This window comes from Pempheris klunzingeri, chromosome 14, assembly GCF_042242105.1.
Source record: "Pempheris klunzingeri isolate RE-2024b chromosome 14, fPemKlu1.hap1, whole genome shotgun sequence".
Taxonomy (NCBI): Eukaryota; Metazoa; Chordata; class Actinopteri; order Acropomatiformes; family Pempheridae; genus Pempheris; species Pempheris klunzingeri.
In genome coordinates this window covers 15611064-15636953 of record NC_092025.1, presented here as the reverse complement: position 1 = coordinate 15636953, position 25890 = coordinate 15611064, and the positions used below count along the sequence as shown (strand labels likewise).

At 41.1% G+C, this 25890-nt stretch overlaps 1 protein-coding gene across 1 annotated transcript in view; it reads right to left on the bottom strand.

The window, feature by feature from the left end:
• The window catches only part of LOC139212940 (actin-binding LIM protein 3-like), a 41601-nt gene that overhangs the window by 522 nt on the left and 15189 nt on the right, over window positions 1-25890 (bottom strand). Inside the window, exons 4-22 of the mRNA XM_070843517.1 lie at window positions 24182-24294; window positions 22436-22562; window positions 21958-22051; window positions 21465-21552; window positions 16828-16886; window positions 15547-15627; window positions 14757-14918; window positions 14548-14577; window positions 13407-13518; window positions 13016-13120; window positions 11645-11695; window positions 8320-8436; window positions 8142-8206; window positions 7638-7779; window positions 4247-4273; window positions 2139-2197; window positions 1689-1755; window positions 1548-1555; window positions 453-533 (exon numbers count right to left, since the gene is read on the bottom strand). Of these exons, the coding sequence (XP_070699618.1) occupies window positions 453-533; window positions 1548-1555; window positions 1689-1755; window positions 2139-2197; window positions 4247-4273; window positions 7638-7779; window positions 8142-8206; window positions 8320-8436; window positions 11645-11695; window positions 13016-13120; window positions 13407-13518; window positions 14548-14577; window positions 14757-14918; window positions 15547-15627; window positions 16828-16886; window positions 21465-21552; window positions 21958-22051; window positions 22436-22562; window positions 24182-24294 (1588 nt within the window). The remainder of the gene's footprint in view (window positions 1-452; window positions 534-1547; window positions 1556-1688; window positions 1756-2138; window positions 2198-4246; window positions 4274-7637; window positions 7780-8141; window positions 8207-8319; window positions 8437-11644; window positions 11696-13015; window positions 13121-13406; window positions 13519-14547; window positions 14578-14756; window positions 14919-15546; window positions 15628-16827; window positions 16887-21464; window positions 21553-21957; window positions 22052-22435; window positions 22563-24181; window positions 24295-25890) is intronic.

Below are 25890 nucleotides of genomic sequence, written 5' to 3'. Positions count from 1 at the left end.
AATAACTACTTTGATTTCTTAACTTTTTTATAACCAAATACCTGCTAAACTAATGTGCTTAATACTAATTGTCAAATTTTAGCACCGCTGTGCAAGGCTGCCGGCATAGTTTCACCCTATTAAGACACGTCAACAGGGCGGACTGTTTTGAAAGTTGGTCGACAGAAGGATGTTCTTTGTAGACACACTAGACTCCCAAATTGTTTTAATTTTTAATTGTTTTATGTTGTTGTCGTAGCAGTGGGTCCATCATTCTGTCAAAATGTCCAGAGCAAAGTATCTTTCCCTACTGGTAAGACTGTTTGAATAGTAAAAAAGAGCCACAGAGCTGGGCATTAGGCTTTTTGTCTTGTTCTTTCCTGTCTGTTTTCATTATACTCTAGTGGTCTGTCTTGTTGTGCTCTATAGGACAGGTAGATTTTGTAAAAGGGTTAGGTCCTGTAGCAGTTTACCTCCAGTCTGGCTCGGTCCACATCACTTGGGAGACGCTGTTGGCCTCTGACTGACACTATTAGGGCTTCATAAGGGTAGATCTAACACACACACACACACAGAAAGTATTACTAATAAACCCAGAGATGTTGTTTTAACATTAACATTAACATTTACAACTACCATTCCTACAAGCTTTACCTCTGTCACCCTCTAGTGGTCAAAGGCAGCAGTGACAACAATGACAAAGGCTAAAATAAATTAGAAAACCTAATTAAGACTCTCTGTTTCACTGCTCCCTCAAATTAAAGTATTCCACAGAGGAAGAGAATTAGGAAAATCTGATTATTGTATTTATATGGTTGGTTTCCCTTCATTCTTAATAAAAAAGAGGAAGACCTTGGAAAAATCATTGTTTATTTTTTCAGAGTTTCTAAATTGAAGGGATAAAGTTGCAGGGATTTGATTTGGTGGATTTGAGAATTGCTCCAATCACAACGAAGGACGAAATCTGTTTAATGTTTAATGTCTCTTGACCCTGTGAATTCTTTTCACTACTTTCTGCTCAAATCGTGCTAAAGCCTTTCAACCCTCTCAAGTTATTCTTCAAGCACAGAGTTGCAGAACTTCACAAAAAATGTTTAGAAGCCATATAAAAATATAAAATAGCACATTATTCCTTAATGATGGCCACATGTGATGTTAAAAATGTTGGAGAAGAAGGAACAATGAGACATATGAGTGATGTAGTGCAACTATTGCTGAACTCTCTTTTTTTTTCCCCCAGAGGACTGTAAATATCAACATATTAATTTTCATCACAAGTAGGATTAGTCTCGTCATGGAAAGATGATGCTGATGCATTTCCCACCCATCACACAAGCCCTGTGTAACATTAGCATTTGTTTGGGTTTGTTTTTTTCTTTGCCGTCAATAAAAATGAGTCGGTCAGCCTCACAAAATTTCCCTGAGTCAGGTGGGTGTTACTGAGTGAGATGGATTCACAACTCAATGTGAACTTTGAACAGACAACACATCATCCTTATCTCTCATCCACTGATCCAGACCTTTCATTCTTGGCTCAGTAACAGTTCACCAGCTCAAGAGCATCCTACCTTATATTCTGAAAGAAAAAGAGAAGAAAGATACAATATCAGTTTCCATTTTTACATACACTCTGAATAACATACATCAGGATGGGAGGTAAATCAGGAGAAAGCTAGAAGAACTGGAGGATAAGCAGGTTTGTGGCTTACCTCTGATCTGCCAATTAACTGCATTACTGCCGTCATACTGGTAATAATCTGCTCCCGCGCTGCCAGGCTGCCAGAACACAAGAGTTGTTTAGCAACATGGACTGAGAAGAAGATGCGTTTCACCAATATAATGGAGGAAAAACCCCAGAGAAAGTAGACAGAAATCTGAAAATATTGTATCTGACGGAGTCTATCTGATAATTTATTAAACTGACTGATAGAATAACAATAGCTTGTCATTTGTTAGTTGCTGTCTGTGTTGACCTCAGGAAGTAAACTGTTACAAATGAGCTTCTAAAGGCTCAGTGGCAAATGAAGGACTTTGTCATAGCTTACAGTTTAGTGATTAGCCATGCCTGTCTTATTCTCTCTCTATAACACACACACACACACACACACACACACATACACACACGCAAAGACACAGCAGCAGTAATCCCGATGGCTTACCCTGTTAAGAGCATTTCTGCCGTAGCCTGGTAATGAGGCCGATTTGGCGGTGTATGAGTCTGGAAGAACAAGTATTAACACATAAACCATAAACACACATGCAAATTATGAAAAATAATATAAACTCATTCCGTCTGTGATTAGGATACAAAGCTCAGTGCTACCAGCAGCACACAGATCCCTCATGTAACTAAAAGCTCCACGTAAAAACACTTCATTACAGCCCTTCATTCAAAATCCTACCTGAGTAAAAGTACAGAAGTATTTTCAACAAAATGCACTTATAGTATCGAAAGTAGATTTACTGTAATTTAACCCAGTGCTTCTCAATCTACTGGTCAGGCCTCTCCAGATTAAATCAAAATCTTAATCTGTAAAGTAACTAATAACTATATCTGTCACATAGGACAATATTTCCATTTGAAACACAGTGAAGAAGTAAAAAGTAGCCTAAAACACAAACACTCAAATATTTCAAAATCGTACTAAAGTACAGTTTTTGAGTAAATGTACTTAGTTTTTTCCCACCTCTGACCACCATCATCTGAATGATGTGTCAGATTCACCAGCGTCTTTCGGACAGTTGTTTAATCATCAACGGTTTTTAGCATCCAGCTTCAGAGAATATCACACTGAGCAAACCATTTGGTACAAAAACTCACAACAGCAGCTCTCTCGTCACATAACTGTAACAGCTTTTTAAACCTCAGCCCTACATCCGCCTGCCGAACGCCACCGCGATGAGGAAGTGTGGCTCTGATCACACACACGGATTGACTGTGGGAGAATGACAATCTCAGCAAACACCTCACCTGTAGCCTGGGATGACTTTTAACCTCCACTTCAGCATTTAAGATGTGTTGTTTCAACCTTTGGTTATCACATTTACATCCTAAATGCAAATAAGTAAAACACAAATACAAACTGCATGAACCTGCAGAAACAGGACACAGTCACAAGCAAATGTGTTGGAAAAATGTGGTATTCCCCTCTCCATTTTATATTCTACTCTGAACATAATAAATCTGCCCTTTTATAGCTGCTCCTCCTGCATGGTTACATCCCTTTTGTAACCACTGGGTTACAAGTAACCAAGCATCCTTTGGCAGGCAGGCGTGCACTGCTGCAGCTGAGGCAGCAGGGGGCAGTGGAGTCACGCTCATCCTCTCCAGTACTTCCTCTCTGTCTTTGTCACTCATACTTTCACTTGCCTCCTCATCATCCCTTGACTGCTTTCCTGTCCATCTCCTCTTCTCTTTTAGTCCTCACTCTCTCACTCTCTCTCTCTCTCTCTCTCGTTCACTCTGATGTCGCTGGGAATTTAATTACACGGCGATGTCAACGAACCGGAAAGAAACACGGTGATGCAGTAGAGTAGTGGAAAGGCGTGTGTGAGCTATAATGGGTTTGGCAACTACAACTTTCTCAGTCTGAACAACAAATGAGATACAGTCTCACAGCAGGTGCCTCAGAAATATCGCTGTTTTCGTAAAAGTGTGCTCTGATCCCAAACAGGCACAAACCTACTGACCTCAGCATCCTTCTTTAAAGTGCTGGCCTATAATCACTGCTGCCCTTTAATACTCAAAGTTCAAGGAGCAATTTACAGAATTAAGAATGCAATTTTATGATGCACAAAAACAAATTTGGAGGTCAAGTTGGGGGTGATATTGTGCTAAAATAAAAGAGCACGAGCAATAAAAGACAAGTTTTTTTTTACAAAATGCAGCTGGGCATTGTGAGGACAAGTGGGGCTAATGTGATCTCATAAATCACATCTACTCTTACAGACAGAAGTGTAGTGTGTAACTGCAGGCTGTGAGACAGATGGCTGAGGGGTTCAGGCCACAGATCCTGTGGCTAAGGAAAAGCTGATAAATATAGGCCTAAGCTACAGAGCCATTCATCTTCCCACCTGTAACCCAAAAGAAAAGAGGTGTGTGTGAGTGTGTGTGAGTGTGTGTGAGTAGACTTAAAGCTCTGCCGCTGTCACAGCAGAACCGACAGGATGAAGGGGATCAGACGGAAGACGGCACATTGTGTCTCCATCCCCTTGAGATGACCTCAGAGATCAAAACCCACTGATGGACTGATGAACCACTCACCGCTGTCTGCACTGTAGACGGACCTGGGAGCTGAGGACAGAGAGAGAGAAGCAGCAAAGGGGGGAGAGGGCGGAGAGAGATGGATGCAGACAGAAAGAAAAAAAAAACACATTTAACTGGCTTTACAACTTGGAAATCTCTTGCATCAGAAGTCTTGTGACTTCAGCTCGAGACTTTGCAGTCCTACAATCAATTCCAACTCAAGAACTTATTTACTTTATCTATTAAAATAATACGGCATGGAATTGATTCCTTAAAATTGTCTGGGAAAACCCTCCAGCAAAGCATGATTTTGGAGATTTGGAGAACAAATCTCTAGATTTCTAAAAGGATCTCTAGAATCAAATCAAAGAGGTCAAGTTCATAACAATATGGGACTGTATGAGACGTCACACTTCAATCCACTAAAGATCCTGAATTTATTTATAAGTTTTGTTGTTTATCACTTCAAATGTCATGACTGTAATGCATAAAATAGACAGAACTCAATGCCTGTTAGCCCTGATGAAAACTGAAAGCTTAAAACTAAAACAATGCCTTCTTGTGGAGGTGTGGTTACTCTACTGTTATACTGAAGGCTATAAATCTATTTTACATTTGCAGAAACCGAGTGGTGATGACGAGGAAGAGGAGTTTTTGTGTGTCATCATGTCAACATGTACAGTATGTGGGTCTGTGTTAAGTGAGGCTGATGAACCTGTCGCATAGTTAAGTTTGAGGACAAACAGTAAACTGAGAGCTAGTTTTCACTGGCAGAGAAATAAAATTAAAAAAAAAAAACGGCGGCTGTGGCGATGCATCTATAAAACATCAGCTGTGTGAAGATCGGCCGCTGACAGCATCAAAATGCAGAGAAATCGTCATCATGACCTACACATCATATAAAATATAAAGCAGCGTGGGCACAGCCATACAGCATTATGACACTGGTGTTAAAAATGCATGCTTAACGCATCCACGCATTGCACTATGTAATATTAACGATCTATGCTTGGTTATTTTTCTCAAACGTGTGCTGGAATACGAAATATAAGACAGGGAATAGATCTTTTATATTTCATCATATTTTAGTTTATTGTCATTCTAGGAAAGGCTCTGGCAGTGTGCACATTAACAAGCCAATTAATCACTACAGCAACATCAGCCCAGACAGGATTCAGTTATCTGTCTCCTGGTCAGACAGTCGCTCTCGTCCGTCACCGTGGGATAAACTTACTGTGGTAAAGCTTACAGGTAATGAGCATAAACTAAAGGGGCTGTTCAGTTAACGGTTATGTGGTTATGTTGATGCTAGCTTGTGTTCAGTTAGTCCCTTGCTGCCTGTTTTGTTACTTGGTGGTTACATATGCTAACATCAGCTATGACTACAGTGTTTATGATCAAGCCACATGGAGATTGTCAGCTCTCTTTTTGTTCCACACCCAGTATTTCTGATGAGAGATGTATTCACTTTGTGTGAAATTTCACCAAAGAGTACTGAGAGTTAGTTGCTTCATCTTTTTTTTTTTTTTTTGCATATTCCCTTACCATTAACTTGGTTTGTATCTCCTGTGTATTTCTTGTTCAGTACACTAATAATGAGGATTACTCTCCCATTTCAGACCATACGTGCACTCCCACATTTACAGCCCTTCATAATGGCAGACAGATGGATAAGATTGAAAGACTGTAAGCAATCGTGCCTATGTACCTCATGCCTTAAAACCCTCCAGCTGTTTTATGATTCCATGTCCAGTCCATAGACTGTATAAAAGAAGTGGACGTAGCTTCTAGGTCTGTAAAGTGAAGCCGATGCAGAAGAGCCTTAAATCTGCATCCTTTCAAATGGCCAGCAGAAGGCGATTATGTTGGTTGTAGACTTCCGGATGTATGGAAGTGAATGAGAAAACGACCCTACTCCTCACTTGATTTATTACCTCAGTAAATATTGTTCTAATGAGTTTGTGGTCTCAGTCGGTAGTTTCAAGTCTTCTTCAACACAGCACAATGTTCATTTAGTAGATTATGGTCCCATTTAGAGTAAAATAGACGATAAAGCAGGTTAAGCTTTAGGGGTGCAACTATGCTGGGACTAAAAAAATGTCACTTCTGGTTCCAAAAAACCAAGACGGCGATGCATATGAAACCTACTTGAGGCTTCAAACCAAACCAATGGATCACGGTGGCTACGCCCACTTCTTTTATACAAACTATGGTCCAGTCTCCCTGTCCTGAACTGACACCCCATATTGATGAAGACCACATGTGCCCAGTGTGATCATAATTGATGACGTAACAAGTCCAAGAGTCTACAGCTGTGTTAGCTATGCTGCTTTGAGCCAAGTCTGAAGATTTCACGGTAATCCATCCCATAGTTCAGCCTAGAGTCATTATTAGATGGACTGCAATCAATAAATTAGGCCAATAATTTAATATGAATTTGTATCAGTTATATCAAACGGTGGACATCCCATTTAGTTATCAGCCTCTTCTGAAGAATCGATGAGCACGCTCCCCTCAGTATTTTCTAACCTGTGTGATAACAGCAGATAGTATAAACCCACCGTGATTACGCAGCACTGAACAGCCACATTATCCACACCTCTCTCTGCCTGGCCTCCCTGTGCACACAGCTCATTTCCCTCTCTCTCCACCGCTCTCTGACCCTGCTTTACCTTGTGGCTTCATGTTATACATCTTCTCGGAACAGCTCCAAATTGCTTTAGCTTCTCACTCCCTCTCTTTCGTTCTCTTTTAAATTTAATTCACTCTCTATCTCGGTTGCTCCCTCTCTGTCTCTCCTGTTATAACACCCTCTCCTTCATTCCCATTTGACCTGCACCTAAACACTCTCTCTCACCCTCTGAGTCTCTCCATCTTTGTCTCGCCCTCACATGTGCTGAATGCAATGAGAAATGGGATCAATTGGAGACTTAATACAGAAGTGGGGAACTCCCCACCCCCCAAATACGACTTGGTCAGCATCACAACGAGACATCCTCCTCCTTTAAAGGTGACCATCCTCTAATCTTCACCATCGCAGCATTACAAAAATTTAACTATATTATTGTCAACCCCTTCACAAAGCAGAGTCTACCATGGTTCTTCATGCTGGTTTCTGCTTTTCAATCAATTAACCTTCAATTGACTTCAGTACATTAGTAAAGATTGTGGGAGGTTGTCATTATCTGAGCTTCCCGCTTGATGGCACATGACAGCGAAGACTTGAGTCTGCACTTCCAGCATCAGACTATGATAACATAAAGCCAGCATGACTGATCTTTTCAAGTTGGTTTTCGAGTTGTAATCTAGCAAATCTGCAAAAATCAGCCCTCATTGACAGATTTAAGGCGTGATACATGCAAACACACACACACACACATACACACACACACACTCACGGTCACAAACTTACAGCCATTGAGGGAGCTGAATCCCAAATGGTTCAGCGCCTCCTTGCTGCCACAGCGGGAACTGCGTCTGCTCCCCCACTGGTCATTGTCGTGACAACCTGACCGCGCCTTCATCTCCTCCTTCAGGATCATCCTGCCAATTCCCTGTGGTAAGGGACAGGGAGGGAGAAGGAGAGACGAGCAGAGGGGAGGAACAGAAGAATGGGTTAAAACGACACCAGGAGAAGATGGACAAAAGGGCAGATGGATCAGTCAGAGTTGGTTGAGAGAGACGTGTTGATAGATGGTGATGGATTAAGGCAGGACGAGATGGGGAAAGGCGATGGTTGTTGTTTGGACAGATAGAGGAATGAATATGAAGTGAAAGAAGGAGACAGGTGCATCACTTTGTATCATGTCCGGTGGGTGAGGTTGGGAAGAAGCATTTAATTAAGTAGCTCATTAAATATTAACACTCACACTTAAAATGTAAAAAGGGAAAGCAGGAGAGCGTCTGTCTTTCTTACCCTGTTTATATTGTGATTCCATCCATCCTCCTCCCCTCCAGATGAAAACCTCCGCACTCTGGAGACTGGAAAGAGAGACGGAGGAGGTAAAGATTCAAAGAGAGGAAGTAAAAAGGTGTACGCCTGTTGCATTTGGTGCAAATACAGGTTTGTGTTGCAGGAAGAGAGGGAGCTGCACCTTTGGGAGAGCCAGTGTACGGGTAGTAGTTGGAGTCTGGGTGATAAATGCTGTTACAGTTGGAGGTGGAAAGGCGACTGGAATTGACGAGGTTCTCATTGGTCTTACTCTTACTGGCTGTTGGAGAGGCAGATACGTCTGATGGAAAGATGATCAACAAAGACAGAGAAAAATTAGACAAATCAAAATCTTTTGCGTTGTGTTTAGGCTGATTTACATGCTTGAAATAATGAGAGCAGGGGAGGCAAAATAGGGGAAGAATGAAAGAAAGCTAAAAGACATTCTGCTTTAACAACATGACTCGGTTTGTTTGTTGTTGTTGGTTTCTAAAATGCTTCACTGTTGGACTGATGTGAGCTTGAGAGGTTTCGTGTCTTTTTTGTGTGCGTGCAGGAGAAACAAGGTGGATAAAGTAGTGCATTTACTTACAGAGAGGGGAGGGCACAGCGGGGGGGTAGGAGGAGGAGGAGGAGGAGGAGGGGGGGACGGGAGAGGAGACGCATCAAAAACATACAGGGGAACAGAGAACGGAAAGCAGGTCAGAGGAAATGTGATGTATGTGAAGCAAAGTTGTCAAGGGTGCAGCACAAAAACACTGATGAGGGACAAAGGTGGTTAGTGATGCTGAAATGTGCAACACATCAAAACATAAACCTAATGTTGTGCTTGCGTATGAAGCTGAAATATCACAGTAGCAAGCATGGGCGTGCAGTTTCCTTGTGAGGATCAAAGAATGTAACATCTTGTTGAAGGGGTTTCATCTTTTATTAGACAGTGTGAAAAGAGCGAGTCGGTGACATATAACAAAGGCCACATTTCGACAGATGCAGTGGACGAATGAATGTGACTTTTGGTCTTTTTGGACGTCAGCGGACACAAAAAGTGGGCAGTTTATATGCATTTTTACATTTAAGACAAAAGCGTCGAAGGGCACCAAAAGAAAAAACATAAAACAGATAACACACAGATGGATTTTTGGCCTGCATCACATCTTACATGCATGTGGAGCTATTAAAATATAGAAAATACATCTGTAGTCATTTGTGCGCTGCTATCTGCTATTCTCAAACTCTCCCTGTCTGGCAATATAACCAAACACCACCTCCTTCAGCTGCTCTAAAAAGTGATGTGCAGCCAGGTATGAATATAACATACATAAATGGTACTAAATACACAATTTATATACCTGATTATGGTTCGTTGCCGTAATATGAAAACTGCTCTATAAACGATTCATGCTGTAAATTCAAATTCTTCTACTGAGCCCGGATCAGAGATTGCCTGCTCAGACTGAGGAGAGAGAGGTTTGTCAGCACTTTGTAGCTCAGCGTAAATCATCCAGAGGTGTTTCTGAGGAACTGTAACTCTGTCGGACCTGCCATCTGAACCCTGATGGATCACCTACGCACTCAGAGTATCTGGCACTGCTTCACTTAGTTTTACTTCACCTCTTGAATTACCAATTGAATCTGTAACCTCGTCTCTGATGTGGCTACAACTATCAAACGTTGCACCTAGTCCACATCTCTATTTACTTTAATGTAGACAAGTCAGCTTACAGTAACTTTATTATTCCCCAGGGAAGTCACTCACTAGGAACGAGGCAGTACTCTTGTTTCATTGCTTTTATTTGTATAAAAGGTAAAACTAGGTCAGGGATTCCTGTGGCGCTAGAAACTGAGCAGGCGACTGACTGACTATAACTGATACTGTAGCAGGAAAATACTGAATTTTACAGTGACGCTGAAAAAGACACTAATGTGGATCAGTCGCCTGAACCCCCTTAATGATGTCAGTATTAATGAGGTCAGTATGGGCTGATGCTGATCCAGCAGAAGGGAAATTTGTTTGTTTGGGCCACTTGGCTGCCACTTTAGTTTGTATTCAGTTTTGAGGTGTTTCTACTCACATTTCCAATATGCAGCCACGTTAAAATTGGAGGATAACTCACAAATCCATTCAGTGTCAGATGAACAGCTTAACACTTACTTATTGTTCTAACTCTACAAGTTTAGTAGAAGTTTAGTACGCCCTTGTCATGGCACATTAAACTTCTACTCCACTAAGCATCAATGAGAAATATTGTACAGTTCATATTGTACTTTATATTTATCTGACAGCTTAAGTCACTAGTTACTTCACAAATCAAGTTCTACGGGTAAATTACATGATGAAAAGAAAAATATGACACTGTATAAACATTTTTTTTAAAAAGAGTTGAGTAATCAATCAGTTGAACAGTCATTTATCGAAATATAATTTAATATTAAGCACCTGTTTTAATAATGTATTAGTAGTTTGATTCCATTTGCCATTTTTCACACAAAATTGCCAAACATTTCATGGTTTCTGCTTCTCAAATGTGACAAGTTACCATCTTTTCTTGTCTTAAATTACAGAATTTGTGGTTTTGAAGGTGCCACTTAATTGTGATGGCCATTTCTTACTTCTATTTTTTCCCACTTTACAAACCAAATAATAAATAGATTAATCAACACGATACCCAGCAGATGAATCCATAATGAAAATAATCATTAGTTGCAGCCCAAAGCAAAACAGTCAAAAAACTTCCTGCTTAAACTTGAACTAAAAATATGACTAATGAAATATAATGATACATCTATAGGATATCATTGAATTGCATTGAGTAATTTTACTTTTGTACATTTTCCTGATGAGAAATACTTTTTCCTTTTTCATTTCATTTGCAGGACAGTATGTGTGAGGTATTAGTACTCTACCACTGCCCTTTAAACAGCTGAAATGCGTTTTGCTGAACTCAAAAACCTTCCTTTGCTAAAACAACAAAAATGATTTAATCATATGCAATCCAACAGAGTTTAGTTCAAACGGTCCAAAGACTGCAACAAGCCAAACTATCAATAAGACAACCTTCTTCCTTCAATAACCGCTGACTAATCAGCTTCTACATCTGACCTCTGAGTCCCAATGCTAAGAGGCGCCTTTACCTACAATGATCTTTAAAGTTAACCTCAGCATGTTTAATCACCAGTCCAAAATACAAAGATATTTCATTTACAATAGAACAAAACAGGGAAAAGCAGCAAATCATCACATTCGACGCTCCTTTTCCTCGAAAATTGCAGACTTGTCGACAAAAAGCTTTCACTTCCTCTGACTACTTTCCTTGAGAGAAGATGGAAAAGAGGACTGAATGTCGTTAGAAGCACCAGATGTGAGACGGATCTTTTCTGATTCATTAAGTCAGAAAAACAGTGACAATGTATGCGACGACGAACTGGCTGACAGGCAGACAGCCCTACAAAAGCTATAAAAAGCACAACACTGTGAGGAGTCGACCAACCTTGTCTCTTATAGATGGGGGGTTTCCTGTAGATGTTGGTATCCTCAGAAGCTGAGAACAGAAACATCGAGAGAATAAGTGCGATGAGCAAAGAGACGAGGGAGAGGAGAGGAGAGGAGAGGAGAGGAGAGGAGAGAGGAGTAATTTGAATTTCCTTATTCATCCCATCCCACCAAATTAGTTATACACATTTATGGTCTCCTTAACCGTAAATCTGACAGCATGGGTAATAAACTGCTACGGCGGAGACAGCGCCGTGCATCCAGACAACCTGACTGACGTGCAGAGAGGCTGATTAATACAGATTCACAGGCTTATTACAGGAAAGAGCAGCAGATGGCACAGGAATAAAGGCGAGGGAGGAGAGCAGTTGAAGGGTGGAAAGAGGGCTGGATGTAGAGGCAAAGGAGAAGATACAGGCGATAAAAGGGAGAAACTTAGAGGTGAAAGGAGCATGTGGCACCTTACAGCTCTCATTTGGTGGAGTATACTGCATAATCATTCTGCTTTCTGTGCTGGAAAAACACCACAGCAACATATTACAGTGAATTAAAAATAGCGTGGGTTATAATCTGCAATAAATAAACTAATAAAGCAAAAAAACGTTTAAAAAAAATACTTCCAAATACTGCACAGAGCATGCCACTAACCCTGCCAAAGTTAGAGATTTGACTCCCAGTGGCCCATCCATGCTAAATTTGAATGCACTCCTGATACTGTGAGGCACTTTGGATAAAAGCATCCACCAAATACATTTTGCTCCGTGTTGAAAAGCATGAAGGGAGTGCTGTAGCAAGGCTGGCAAGGAATAACAGCCTGGGAAAAACCGGAGAGAGGGAACACGCAGTGAGAAATGGACTGAAGGCGGGAGGAGGGAATGATGGAGGGAAACCAAATGCACAGCTTGCAGTGGAAAGTAAAGGACTTTCAAAGTGAAGGGAACAAAGACGGAGTGAAACATTCAGGGAGGAGAGAGGCATTAATGTGATAAAATGGAGGGTCGATGGAATGTTTAAATAAAATGAGGTGGTATTAGTTGTTAGATTAAAGTGCTCATATGTTACACAAGAGACCAGATCAGTAAGGTAAATTAGACAGAGACTCCCCATTGGAGTTTATTGAAAAGGGGAGATCCACTGTACATTTTAGTACAGTTGTCTGACTGCAAGGAGAACAGCTAGCCTGGATCTGGTGTCATGATGTGAATCAGGGTCTTGGCTAGGATTTGGAGTCCAGACTCTTAGGAGGGTCTAAAATGACGACAAGTCACAATATAGGTAAATATGTGGAGGGTGGGCCGGTTTCAATCTGACGTGGGGAAATCTGGGTTAGTAAACAGGTCAGGGCTCAGCGTTACAGATGACGGCCTACCTGGCACATGGAAATGCTTGGGGGGTTGGAAGGTGGTGGTAGTGGGTGTGGCACACCTGGGCTCTGGCTGACTGTAATAGGGTGAACTCCTGCCACTCTCACTGCCTGCAGTCAGCGCAGCCAATCACAGTGAGAGAAAGCACAGCATGAGCAGCAGAATGGCCCACGTCCCCGAACAGAAAGACAGACAAGACCGATGAATTACATGTATGTGAGCGTGTATGTGTGTGTGTCAGGAGGGCTGCAAGGAATTCTGGGAGCTCCATACGGGACACGACACCTTGTTGCACCCACTCAAAGAGCTAGTACATCATTCCAATTAGGAACCTCATATTTTCTGTGTGTGTGTGTGTGTGTGTTACATGTGTCTTTGCTTGAGTGGGCGCATTACCGGGGAGATAACAATGCAGTGGGGAGCCTCCGTGGCGACTGTGTGCAGGAGAGTCAGTGAAGATGGAGCTGGAGGAACGCCTCGTTCTCAGCTCAACGCCATCCAACAGATCCTGGAGAGAGAAAGAGAGGCAGAGGCTGTCTGAGAGTAATGTGCTTACATTTAATCAATGCAGTAATTAAACTACAAGGGTGCTTCCAAAACTCAATTTTAATCACTCAGTTTAATATTCCACACTTTGTTGTTGCTGCCATAGAAGCTCCTTCTGCACACACACAACCCACACACAGTGATTTGGTCAGTGATGTGCGAATGTTTAAACCAGCTGTGTCATAGCCCTTTAACTACAATTCAGCCATACTTTAAAAGGAATAGTTTGACATTTCTGGAAATATGCGCGTTCACAAGAGTTAGACGTGAAGATTGACATCACTCTCATGTCTGTACGTTAAATACGAAGATGGAGCCAGCAGCTAGTTAGCTTATCTTAGCTTTTAGACTGGAGACAAGAGGAAACAGAGAGCCCGGATCTGTCCTGGTGCCTACCAGCGCGTCAGGACATTACACCCCATTTGTTTAATCCACAGTAAAATGGAAATGTGTAATAAGGAGAAGTTATGCTTTTATGGGGAGTTTATTCCTTTAAATAACCATCAGTTTTTAGATTTTTCTCCTCCCTTCCAGGCAGACATTACTAGCAAGTCATTTCTATGAAAGTCATCCTGCAGAGCTTTGAAAAGTTCTTGCAGAACAGAGATGCGTCAAACCAACTTCTGATACTGATTCCAATGCCTCATCTCAGGTATTCTGCCAATACTGAGCACTGATGCAACAGCAGTGCTTTCTCTTTCTGAAATATTGAATCTATATTCTCCACTGTGCACAACTCACTGAAGTCATTTGTATGGTAACATGAGGATTTCTGTGGCAATCTGTCAATAAATCTGAAATTTCAGAGTACTGTAAAATGCTTCCACCGATTGATTGATTAGACATAAAAGCAGATGTTATCAATCTCTAAAACCTTTATGAAGACCTTCTCTTACGTGGAGCATTGTGAGAGTGTTGTTTCCTGCTTTACCACATCACATGTGAATCAAAGCTACTACATCAGGGTAAAATTGTTAGGGGGAATACTTACATGAGAGTACGGCGAGAAGGAGCCCAATGACTGGATGAGAAGGAGAACAAAAACATGTCACTGCTATGGCTTGTGCCAAAAAAGACAACTTCCTCATTTTCCTCAAGTTAACACAGATAAGAGCTATGGGCGATTTCCTTTTATCTGACATTTTGTTACCTTTATTATTGACTCTGTCTGTGTGTGTGTGTGTGTGTGTGTGTGTGTACCTGTCCACAGCTGTATCTCTCCAAAGTGTCATCTGAAATGTGTGTATGTGCATGGTCAGCCTGATAAGGAATGATGTCAGGCCGCTGGATGTCATATATGGCTTTGACCCTGGGAAGAGCCGCCAGCTGCTTGTAGTCCAAAACATCACCGTCAGGCTTAGACTGTGAGAGAGAGACAGAGAGAGAGACAGAGAGAGAGACAGAGGGAGAGACAGAGGGAGAGACAGAGGGAAAATGGAAACAGAGTCATAAATGGGACAATGGCCATAAATTAAAACAATTCAGAAAGAAAGAGAAGAAAAATCAAAAGCAGAAAGACAAATGTGTGCATACCAAAACAGAGAGACGGGAGGTGAAACAAAGGGAATAATACAGAAAGGTGTGATTATATACAGACAGACATGTTGGTAGACATACAGAAAAATAAGATGTCAGGTGAGTAAGATAAAATAACAATTGCTGAAGGCTTGTTGAATAACAAATCTAAATATGGTTCAAAACCAATCTCCCATTAGAAAAGTCATAGAAAAAATGAACTGAATGTTCTGAAACTGACTGTAACTAAGGCTTTAAGGCGCTGCAGACGCCCCAGTAGCTGGGGGACAGATGGGTGGTGAGACAGACACACAAGAGTCTGCTCAGAGACAGACAGGGTCGACAGAATGAGCTTTCAGGGGCTCTTTGTGCTTCTGTCGCTGTCAGTCATGTTTTGATTGAAGGCTGTGGCAGTGACAGCTGAGGGCATAGCCATAGCTTTTGTTGGCGTAACCACAGTGACGATGGTACTCACGCAGATGAGCCGGTGTGGGGAGCCGAGGAGAGGAGAGGAGCCCGGAGGAGAAATGGACGCCGTCTCAGAGGTGCGTCTCAGCTACAGAAGAAACATAAGAGTCAGCGGTCAAAGAGAAGTTAACTCAAATACAGCGGACAGTTTTACCACATGTAAGTACATCTCTAAGAAATAAGAGCGAGAGCAGAGGTAGAAATCTTGGGTACTTCATACCTTTAGGGGTGTGACTGTCACACACTGCAAAAATGCCAGATCACTGTTTATTCTTTGATGTAAATAATTTTTACAAGTTGAGGACTTAAAAGTTAAGCCAGTCTCCCTCCAACAAATTTGACCAAGTCCTGATAATTTACAATATTTAGCTTTGATTCATTAAAATGTGAAAATGTTTATTTAACTTGTATTTTTAAGTTGTGGAACCGCTTCAGAACTTCTACTACAGATGTGTGTTGACTGAATGTGGAACTGAACTGAACTGTCGTTCAAGTAAATGAAAAATAAACTGAAAACAAGCCCATTAACTCTTGGCAATATAACTAGTTCTTAGCTTAAGCTGAAGTTATCGGCTCTAAAAAAAAAAATGGTGGCAGAAAGATGGTGAAAACAGTAGAAAGCCTCTGAACTGAACTCACAATTATCTTTAAAGTTGATTACATTTTAAAAAGACTTTGTAGGTACTTGCCATATTAATTTAAGTTTTTTTCAACTTCTACATTTTTACAGTGCAACCTCAGCATGTCATTAATGTCATTTACAAAGTTGACAGTGAGAAGAGATACTTTAAGACAACCAGTGAAACAATGCCTGTAATAAACATGTTGGGTCAACGGCATGTTGCGTGTTATTCACATTTCCATGTTACTGTAACAGGCAGCTGCAATGTGCAGCCATTATTACTATTTCAAATAGAATACTTTTTTAAAAATCAAAAACCAAAGAGGCTCTGTAAGGAGTTTCACCAAAAACAAGACTAGATAAAAAGGTATTTCCCCTCACTGCCATAAGTTATGTGTAGATAGACAATGTAAAATAAGAAAAAGTCTCCAAAACACTGTATTTTGTATCCTAAAGTATTTTATTTGTTAAAGGGAGGATAAAAAGTGTTAGATGGAGTGTTTTTTTAAACAATATCTGGAGGGTAGCTTTGTTTTAGAACGATGTAGCTCGAAAACCAAGAATGAGAAATTTTAGACACAGAGAGATGAAGAGAAACACAGAGAGGACGGACGCAGAAATAGAGAGAAAGGGCAGAGGGTTGTGGGTATTTTGAGTATCGCTCACCCTCAGTTTTCTCTCCAGCCGAGCTGCTTCTTTACACATGGGGTGCCAAACCTCTGAACCTGCACACAAACACACACACAATTATAGCTCAGTGTACTTTCTGTGTGTGGGCAGCAGCCACACAGTTTTATGGGATCCTATGAAGAGTAGATCAGCCTCTCTCAAGTGCATCAGCATCAATCAACACACACACACACACACACACACACACACACACACACACACACACACACACACACACACACACACACACACACACACACACACACACACACACACACACACACACACACACACACACACACACACACACACACAGAGGAGGCAGTTTGTCTGGTGTCAGGACAGAGGATGTAAGTCTTCTTGTCTCCCCACACAGATAAACAAAGAGGAAGAATTTTTAGCCTTGCTAGCAGAGTTTCTCCAGGGATGAAGCATCGTTGGTCAGTCCACCACTTGTCTGGTCCGGACAGAAATATCTCAACAACAATTATAGAGATTGTCACTGTTCAGAGATTCATGGTCCCCAGAGGATGAATCTTATCCCCGACTGACCCCATGATGTCTCCTCTGGTGCCTAAATGAGTTTGAAATTTGACAGTTTTGAGTGAAATTTTGGTGATGAAGCACCATTATCAGACCAAAATTTCACTTTGTCTGATGCCTGTTGGTTTGTGACTAAATACCTGTGATGACCTTCCCATCAGCCACAGTTGTATTTCATGTTTATTTTTGATTATCGAAGGTTAGCATGCTAACATGCTAATGTAAGTAAACATCATACATCAAACATCACACAATACAACAATCATAACGTCTCCTTTATTAGAGATGTGTTCACTATACTACAAATACATTAATAAACACTGACCTTTGACCTGATATGGGTCCTTTTTGTCTTCTATGTTAACAAATTAGCAAGTTAATCAGCATTATGGAGCTTTTTTTTTTTTTTTGCTGTTTCTGTATCTAGACCTGAAAACACATTTTATTATCTTATTTTGTTTTGTTTTAATGCTGTGTGATTAAGTTGAAGACAATTTTCCACAATATAAAGAATAAAGCTCCCAATTAACTAATGACTCAAATGAGAAATCTAGCCCAAACCATTATGTAAAAGCAACAGGAAAGACAGAGACATACAGTATATCAGTAGTAGAATATTGCAGTATAAGTACAACATGACACCTTCAGTTGCCTTCAGAGGCTACAGAGCGAGAGGAGAGAGGAATGAATGAAAGCTATTAGATAGTGTTCATAAACCACTAATGTCAGGATGTTATATGCATGTGGACCTGATGAAGATAATTACGGTAATATATCCGCTCTGAACACACACACACACACACACACACACATATCATTCTCTCAGGCCTTGGGGCAGCGCAGGCCAGCCGAATGGACTCAGTTAGCTGATCATGACTCTAATATACAGCCACTATCAACACCATAAATCTGACCTGCACACACTCGCACACACAAACAAGCGCAGACACACAGCGTCGCAGGGACGTCGACTACACACACGCACACGCAACAACCACACACACCCACGCACAAAATCAATACTGAAGACAGAAAGCATGCGTGGTGATTCAGTGCACCCCCGTCCCTCCCACACTCCTCAACTCCGCTGCCAAGCAGATGTATGGCCTTGGAGTTGGGGTCCTTTATCTCCTGGTTGAGGAGAATGTAAATGGTGCACAGCGCTGCACATCAGCTCTGAGACAAATCAACTGCCTGCAATTTGTCCAAAAAATGATCATTTTAGTGTCCTTTTCTGTCTTTTCTTTTAGGAATGAAGCCTCAGATGTTTAGAGAGACTTTTATTCTTCCCCCTTTATGCAAAATGAGGTTAATCGGTGGACAAAACTGGCCTCCCTTATCTTGACCGCTGATATTCAAAAGAAGGGATGAAGGCAGCCAGTGAAATCTAGGGAAGCAATATTGACATTTGTGCTTATGTCATTTGAAATTCTAATGCTATAAAGCAGCAGATATTTAAATGCCTCAGGCCTCTGGCGTTTTGCTGAATCATGCTGTCATGAGAAACAGCATACACATCAAGCTAATGTTACCATTCAGATATGTCCTATTATTTATTCCATTCCTTTAATCTCCTGGTGTCTGTTGCCCCTCCTTTTAAAACTGAGACTTTTTTTTAAAAAAAGAAGGCGTATGGTCAGAATACATGAATGCACTCGAGCTACAATCAGTTTCTACTCAGAGTTGGAATATTTCTCTTTATATTTCTCTTAATATCTTTTTTGGCACCACTGACTTGTGGCCAGAAATACTACGTGGATAGTCAGATATTTTTTTCCTGTGTGGAGGATGCAAGAAACAAGCAAAAAATGTTTAATTACTGTAGGCACAGAATAAAAGCTCTTAACTATATATGATAAATACCACAGCTTTTCAGCTTAAAATACTTTAGTGACATTGTTGGATGTAAACCTGAATAGACCTGAAATCATTAGTTAATTAATCTATTAGCTGATTATACAATTTGTAATTCTGACAATTAGGAGAATCTTAAATAAAAACTAATCTAATCTAAAGGTATTTGTTATACCTTCTAAACTGGGAAGGTGTTTTATATTTCTTAAAAAGGAAAAAGTCTGAGCCCCGGTAACTTCTAATGGGCATTCGCCATTGTTTATATTTTACAACCGATGGTTGAACAAATAATTCAGCGATCATTTTTAGTTGCAGGTTCAACACCTGAGCAAAACCTGACCTGCTGCTAAAGTTATTATAGTGTGGACACTTGGGGGAGGCATACCATTTCCATCCACCTGTCCATTTTAAGAGCGGATGGTGAGATTAAATATTTATGATTAGTTCATAAAATAGTTCTCCAGCCCCACCTCCAGCAATTACATGCATACACACACACACACACACACACACACACACACAAAGGCCACTTCTTTATTCCAGACATGCATCATGAGATTGATTGCAAAGGTGTGAGCACATGTGTAGTGTGTGTACGTGTGTGTGTGTGCGTGCATGTGCGTCGTAATTGAGTGTGTCTCATGAGGGCGATTGCTCAGCCCTCCTACATGTCTGAAGTCATCAAAAGGAGTGAATGTAACCTTGGGGCAGCTCGCTGGAGCTCAGCACACACACACACACACACACACACACACACACACCTGCATTCTTATGCAGACACACAAACACGCAAACATGGATTCAAGCAGATACGCAGGCATACTCAGAGAGCGCCTTTGTGCATTTAAAGGCGTAGATTAAAAGGCACACACATGAACACAGAGCTCAGGTACAATATGTAAATGCTTAGTTTTACTGGTGGCTGTGAGCAGGTGAGCAGCAGAATGTCAATGAGGTGAAACAGGAGGTGTCATCTTGTGTGGCGACTCGGGGACACTGTGTGTCAGCCACGTTACGGTACAGTAGCTCTACATTTACTCTGGATTCAACTCGGCCGGGCCAAATCAGCTGTGCTACACAAACGGTTTTTAACTGAAGAGAATAGTTGTGGTGCTATTAGAATTTCTTTTTTGATTTCATTTTTATCTCAAGGAAAGATCTGTGCATGTTTAGCATTGCAGGTCTCTTATTTTCAGTTGTGGCCCGTTAACCCAACCGTACAATAAGGTCATATGCAGCCAATTTTCACAGAAATGCATTTTTGTCCAACAATTAACAAAATGCTGACATTGTATTTATTTGCAACATTTTATCTCGATATTCCAAAAATGTTAAGTGTAGAGGTCAAGATTATGGTCAGGGATAAGACGAAAGAAGATAAAATGATCTATAAGTCTATACATCATGTGACCACGTTATCAGTCAATGCTGCTGTTCAATCATAGTTTTGCAAATAACTAAGTTCCATATAAATATTATGGCCAACATTACGGTGCATTTCCTCTTAAACATAATTGCTAATGCAAAACAGCTGCTTATAAGAGTAATTTGCAGGACATCTGGTTGGTTAATTAAAAAAATATTAAGCAAAATGCATGAAAAGTGCAAAAAGGAAAAGGTTTGCCAGAATCCTCATATAGACCTATTTGAATTCATGATTGAGCTCATTAACTTTAATTACTATTATCTAATTTGTAAAAAAAAAAAAAAAGGAGCTTCTTGATGATTCAATTTAAACCTCCGGTGAAGTCCGTTTCATTGAGATAAATTGTGTCAGGGGTAGCGCAGAGTAATGGTCACGGCAGAGACAAAGGTTGAGAGGTAAATGACTCCAACGTTTGTTTGTATCAAGAAAAAATCCACTGGGGGAAGGTGTGTGTGTGTGTGTGTGTGTGTGTGTGTGTGTGTGTGTGTGTGTGCTTGTGCTTGTGTATCTTTACCACTGAGTGCTATATGAGAGATCAATAACCTATTCAACAGTACTTTGTTAAGAGCAGTCATTTATCAGGTGACTAACTTGCCTTCTCTCTTCGTCTCACACACACACACACGCACACACACGCACACACTCTTCCACAGATGCAGAAACACTCAGGCCATCTGGATACTTGCAGGGCACAGCTAATTCAATAGATGCTACAAGTCTATTTTTACGCCTGTTAGCTATACAAATGCTGAAGTGCCTTCGAGTGGCCATTCTATTGCTTTGCTGTACCGTTTATTTGGCTCTCCCTCACCTGTAAGGTACATTTCCTCTCCTTCCAGGAACATCATGTGACAGCGGGTGCACCTGGCACAACTGGGGTGGTAGCGCTTCCCTCCAGCCTGGAGGAGGGAAAGGAAAGGAAAAAAATAAGGAAGAGAGAAGAAAGCAAAAGCAGATGGCACAAATGAGGAAACGAGAGCAGAGTGGCGATAAGAAGTAGAGAAAAACAATGAGGAATGAAGAATGGCGAGAGGCACGATAAGAAATAAAAAAAAAAGAGGAATGAATAGAGTGGAGGAGACAGGAGAGTGTTGCTTTGTTGGTTTTCCAAAGCTGCTTCATCATCAGTCAACACTTCAGTCATTTAAAGAGGGACAGCTGGGTTTTTTTCACAGCTTTTTATAGATCGAGCCCACACTTTCTTTCACAAAAACACACACAGTCAGAAATCATAAACATTCTCCCTCTTGTTCCCATCTGTCTCGAGCATCCACGCAAATTCACAGACGGAGAAATGGACTCACCTCAAGCACTCTGCCGCTGATGTACCTGCTACAGCTGTCACACCTGATCCCAAACTGAGTGTGGTAGTCCGTCTCACAGTAAGGTATCCCATCCCTTCCAGGGACAAAAAAAAAGAAAGAAAAAAAAGCAAGGTCTCACTTTGATTATTATTTATCCTCTAACACATGGTTTTTTAATACCTGAGTCGGGATACATGAATCAACTGGAGCAAAAACAAATAATTCCTGAAACATTCACACAAGATTTTCACAAGTATGAAAGAAAATCCGGCTTTTCAGTGACTTGCCAGAATAAGAGGGTTCCAAGTAGCTTCCTATTTTAACATCTGTTTTAAGCAGATTGGTCACAGCGCATAGCCTCAGATATAAAGCCTACACGCAAGCAACACAGGCAAGTGGACTGCTTGACAAAATCTTTGATATTGGCTCAAACATACCTACAGTGGAAACTGTACATGTGGGGGATGAAGGCACCTACTTGCTGATGTACTCTCCAGTGAGCGCACAGCCACACGTCCCGCATTTAAAACAACTGACGTGCCACTGTCTCTCCAGAGCAAGCAGAGACTGGCCCTGTTTGATCTCCTCACCACAGCCTGCACAGTCTGGAGAGGAGAGGAGGGAAATGCAGTACTGTGAAAACACTCAGGGAAGATAAGAGCAGCTTCAACATTTCCGTTTTGAGCATTTATCATCCTTGCTCCTCTGCCCTTCCAATCTCTACCAACTTCTCTCCTCCTTCCTCTTTCCCGTCGTGATAGTCACACTGTCTTTGCCAGATGGAGCTACCAGAACCAGGCTACAAGACTACCTGGAGCAGCAGGCCACCTTCTGTCTGTTAGTGTGTGTGTGTGTGTGTGTGTGTGTGTGTGTGTAGCTGCAGGGAATGTGGCTATGTTCTGCAGCGTTCACCAGGTGGACAGCAGAACTCTTCTAGTATTTTTTCACCTGTAGGGAAAAGATGCTGGATGAGTCACAAAGTCATTTTAATCAAATATCAGGAGGCAACATAAAACCACAGCCACAGATGATCCTTGTGACTAAACAGCCAGGAGGTGTGCATTATTTTTAGGCATTTGCACAGCTCTGTTGTAGCAGCACAATACTGTCAGACTGATATAAAACAATCCTGGTCATGTGATATTTTTCTTATTATCAACAAACCCCATGAAGACACTAAAACAAACAATGAATGTCTGTGTTGCCAAAGCATGATTACTCCTCTGTGTCATAGTTGTCCGTTCCCCAAAAACTATTAAAAACACACCAGCGTGCCACACTGTTGAACAGGGAAACATGTTCTTTCATTGCCATGAATGTCAGTCAGTCCTATAAACGTTGTCCTGCTGCTGGAAAGACTCACAACAGCACCAAAAGTGTATTATTCCGCAGCTGGAAATAGTCCAAAACACTCTTTACTCCTGTTTGCTAAAAATTTAAATCACTTTTTAAGAAATGAAACAATTTACAATGTCAGTAGGGCTTACGGAAATAAACAAACAACAAAGAAGGAAGCTGGAAAGAACTGAGCCAGACAGTAATGCAAGACTTAAATGCTAAAAGCTGGAGCACCATTTATTTCTGCTGCTTCTCTTCTCTTCTGTCAGAGAAGGAAGAAAATACACACAAAGTTCAGTTTGTTGATGACCAACAGATGATAATGAAGTCCATTGCTAGTAAGTTACATGGAGCAGTTGCAAAGCTCCAGAATGGTTAAAAGGAACTGGTTTATTACCTGTTTAGTCTTTGCAACCACTCTAGCACTTTAAAATTACATTCAACCCTTCACACACCATTCACACAGTAATGAGGGGGGGGGGGGTCAGTGAACAGGAGGAAAGTAACCATACACACACACACACACACACACAAGCCAGGGACTGAACTGCCAGTCTTCTGATTGGTGGATGACCTGCTCTACCTAAGAGCCACAGCCACCTATGAACTTCCAGGCTCTGCTAAAATAACGTTTATTCCAAGGCTGACGTCATTTCTATTTAAGAACATCGGCTTCAAAAAGGTGAATTAGCGACAACATAAAATTACATTTTCATTGCTGATAAGTAGCCATGGTACCACAGAAACCATCTGAAATAACTCACTTCATGCACTATTTCTGGATAACTGCACAGCCTGTCATGCATTATCCCAGGAAAATGTCATATTAGTGTGTGTGTGCATATATTTGCGTGTGTGTGTGTGTGTGTATGTGCTTGTTTCTTACAGCTTGGTCCGTGGACCTTGACGGGCTTGTCGGTGCTAAGTGTGTGTGAGCACTGCTGACACACACACTTCTTCCCACAGAAGGTCACCCTGTCTCCAATTGGGAACGGGCTCCTGAGAACACACACAGAATATTTCAGTAAAGCTACGTAGATATGACATCACAGAAAGTCTTATTGCAATATGTCGTTCAAGGCTTAGTTCACTCAAATCTCAAAAAAACATGCATTTCACCTTTTACACCCCAGTGGTAGCAGTATCTATCTGTGATAGTTTCCATTTTATTTGCAGAAGTTTTGACAAATGCAGCTGATATTTTTACCACTACCCTGACATAATGGATGGGGGTTCTCAAAGCACCAGAAACTATATACTATATATATATATACTATATTTGACAAATTAACAGCAATGTTTTTACTTGCTTGAGCTTACAGAGTGCTTGTACAAAGTACACAAACAAAAAGCAGCAAAAGTACAGTGTTGATTAAGATGAATTGAACTAAAACATGAGATAGAGGGTATACATTATTGAGAAGTTTCAATTTATCTACTATTCTTGACTTGGTATCTGATAAACTACTTTTCTATCATACAGCAAATCTGTGCAAAGTGAATATACTTTGTTAGTACTGGGCAACATAAAAAAATTACATATAATAATGACTAGAGGAGCTTTTTTTCATTATCTGTTTAGTTACAAATCAAGTTAGGTGACACATTGTCTTGTTGATGTCCTTCACATTGGACATGCAGACTGCAGCTGGCACGGAGTGGTTGTTTGGTCAATGCTTTGACAAATAGTCCTTTTTAGGGACACAGTTTTATTGCAATATGCTGACACAGCCATTTCCAAAAAGGCTGTGTCATTCCCAATTCCAGTACAGTGTGTTCTTATTGAGTACACACCCACACACACACACGCAAAGGGGGACCTCCAAATCCCCAAACTCTCGCTATAAGCGAACCAAAACCTAATGATCCATCTCTACATCTAACAAACGGACTGACAGTTAGTCTTTTATATATGTACTGTGCTGCTCAGCAGTCACACTTCATTTACAGTCATTTTTGTCACATTCACTCCAGTGAATGAGTAAACAGAACCGAAGCCAGTACGAGTTTTACATGTTGTTGTCCGTTTTCTGGCTGCTCCCTTCCGGGGTCACCACAGCGGATGATCCGCTTGTAGATTTTGGTGTTAGTTTTTTACACCGCATGCCCTTCCTGACGCAACCCTCGCCCATTTTTGGTAGCCGGGACTGGGAGGGAGTCGAACCCGGCTTCCCCAGGCCGATGGCATGCGCAATTATCCACTGAGCTACCGGCCGGGAGTACGAGTTTTACATGATATATGATAAATAAAGTGAACCCAGCCAACTACAACAAACACTGAGCATATCCTCCTCCCAATTCAGTGTTTCATAATTACAATATTTTAGATTATTTTAATGTTATTTATCCTGCTTGTGCTTTCTTGTCAACTCCCTGCTCCACTCTGATAAACTTCCCTGTGTGGGAAACTAAAAGCAAAACAGGATCTTATCTTTTAAAACCCAGGAGATCAAAATATGTGTGTGTGTGTGTGTGTGTGTGTGTGTGTGTTGATTGATGGTGGTGCACTTGAGAGAGAGAATGCTTTCAATGAAGTTTGATCTGTTGCATTAAAGTATCTGTAAGACATTTGATTGGTTGTAAACATTTAAACTA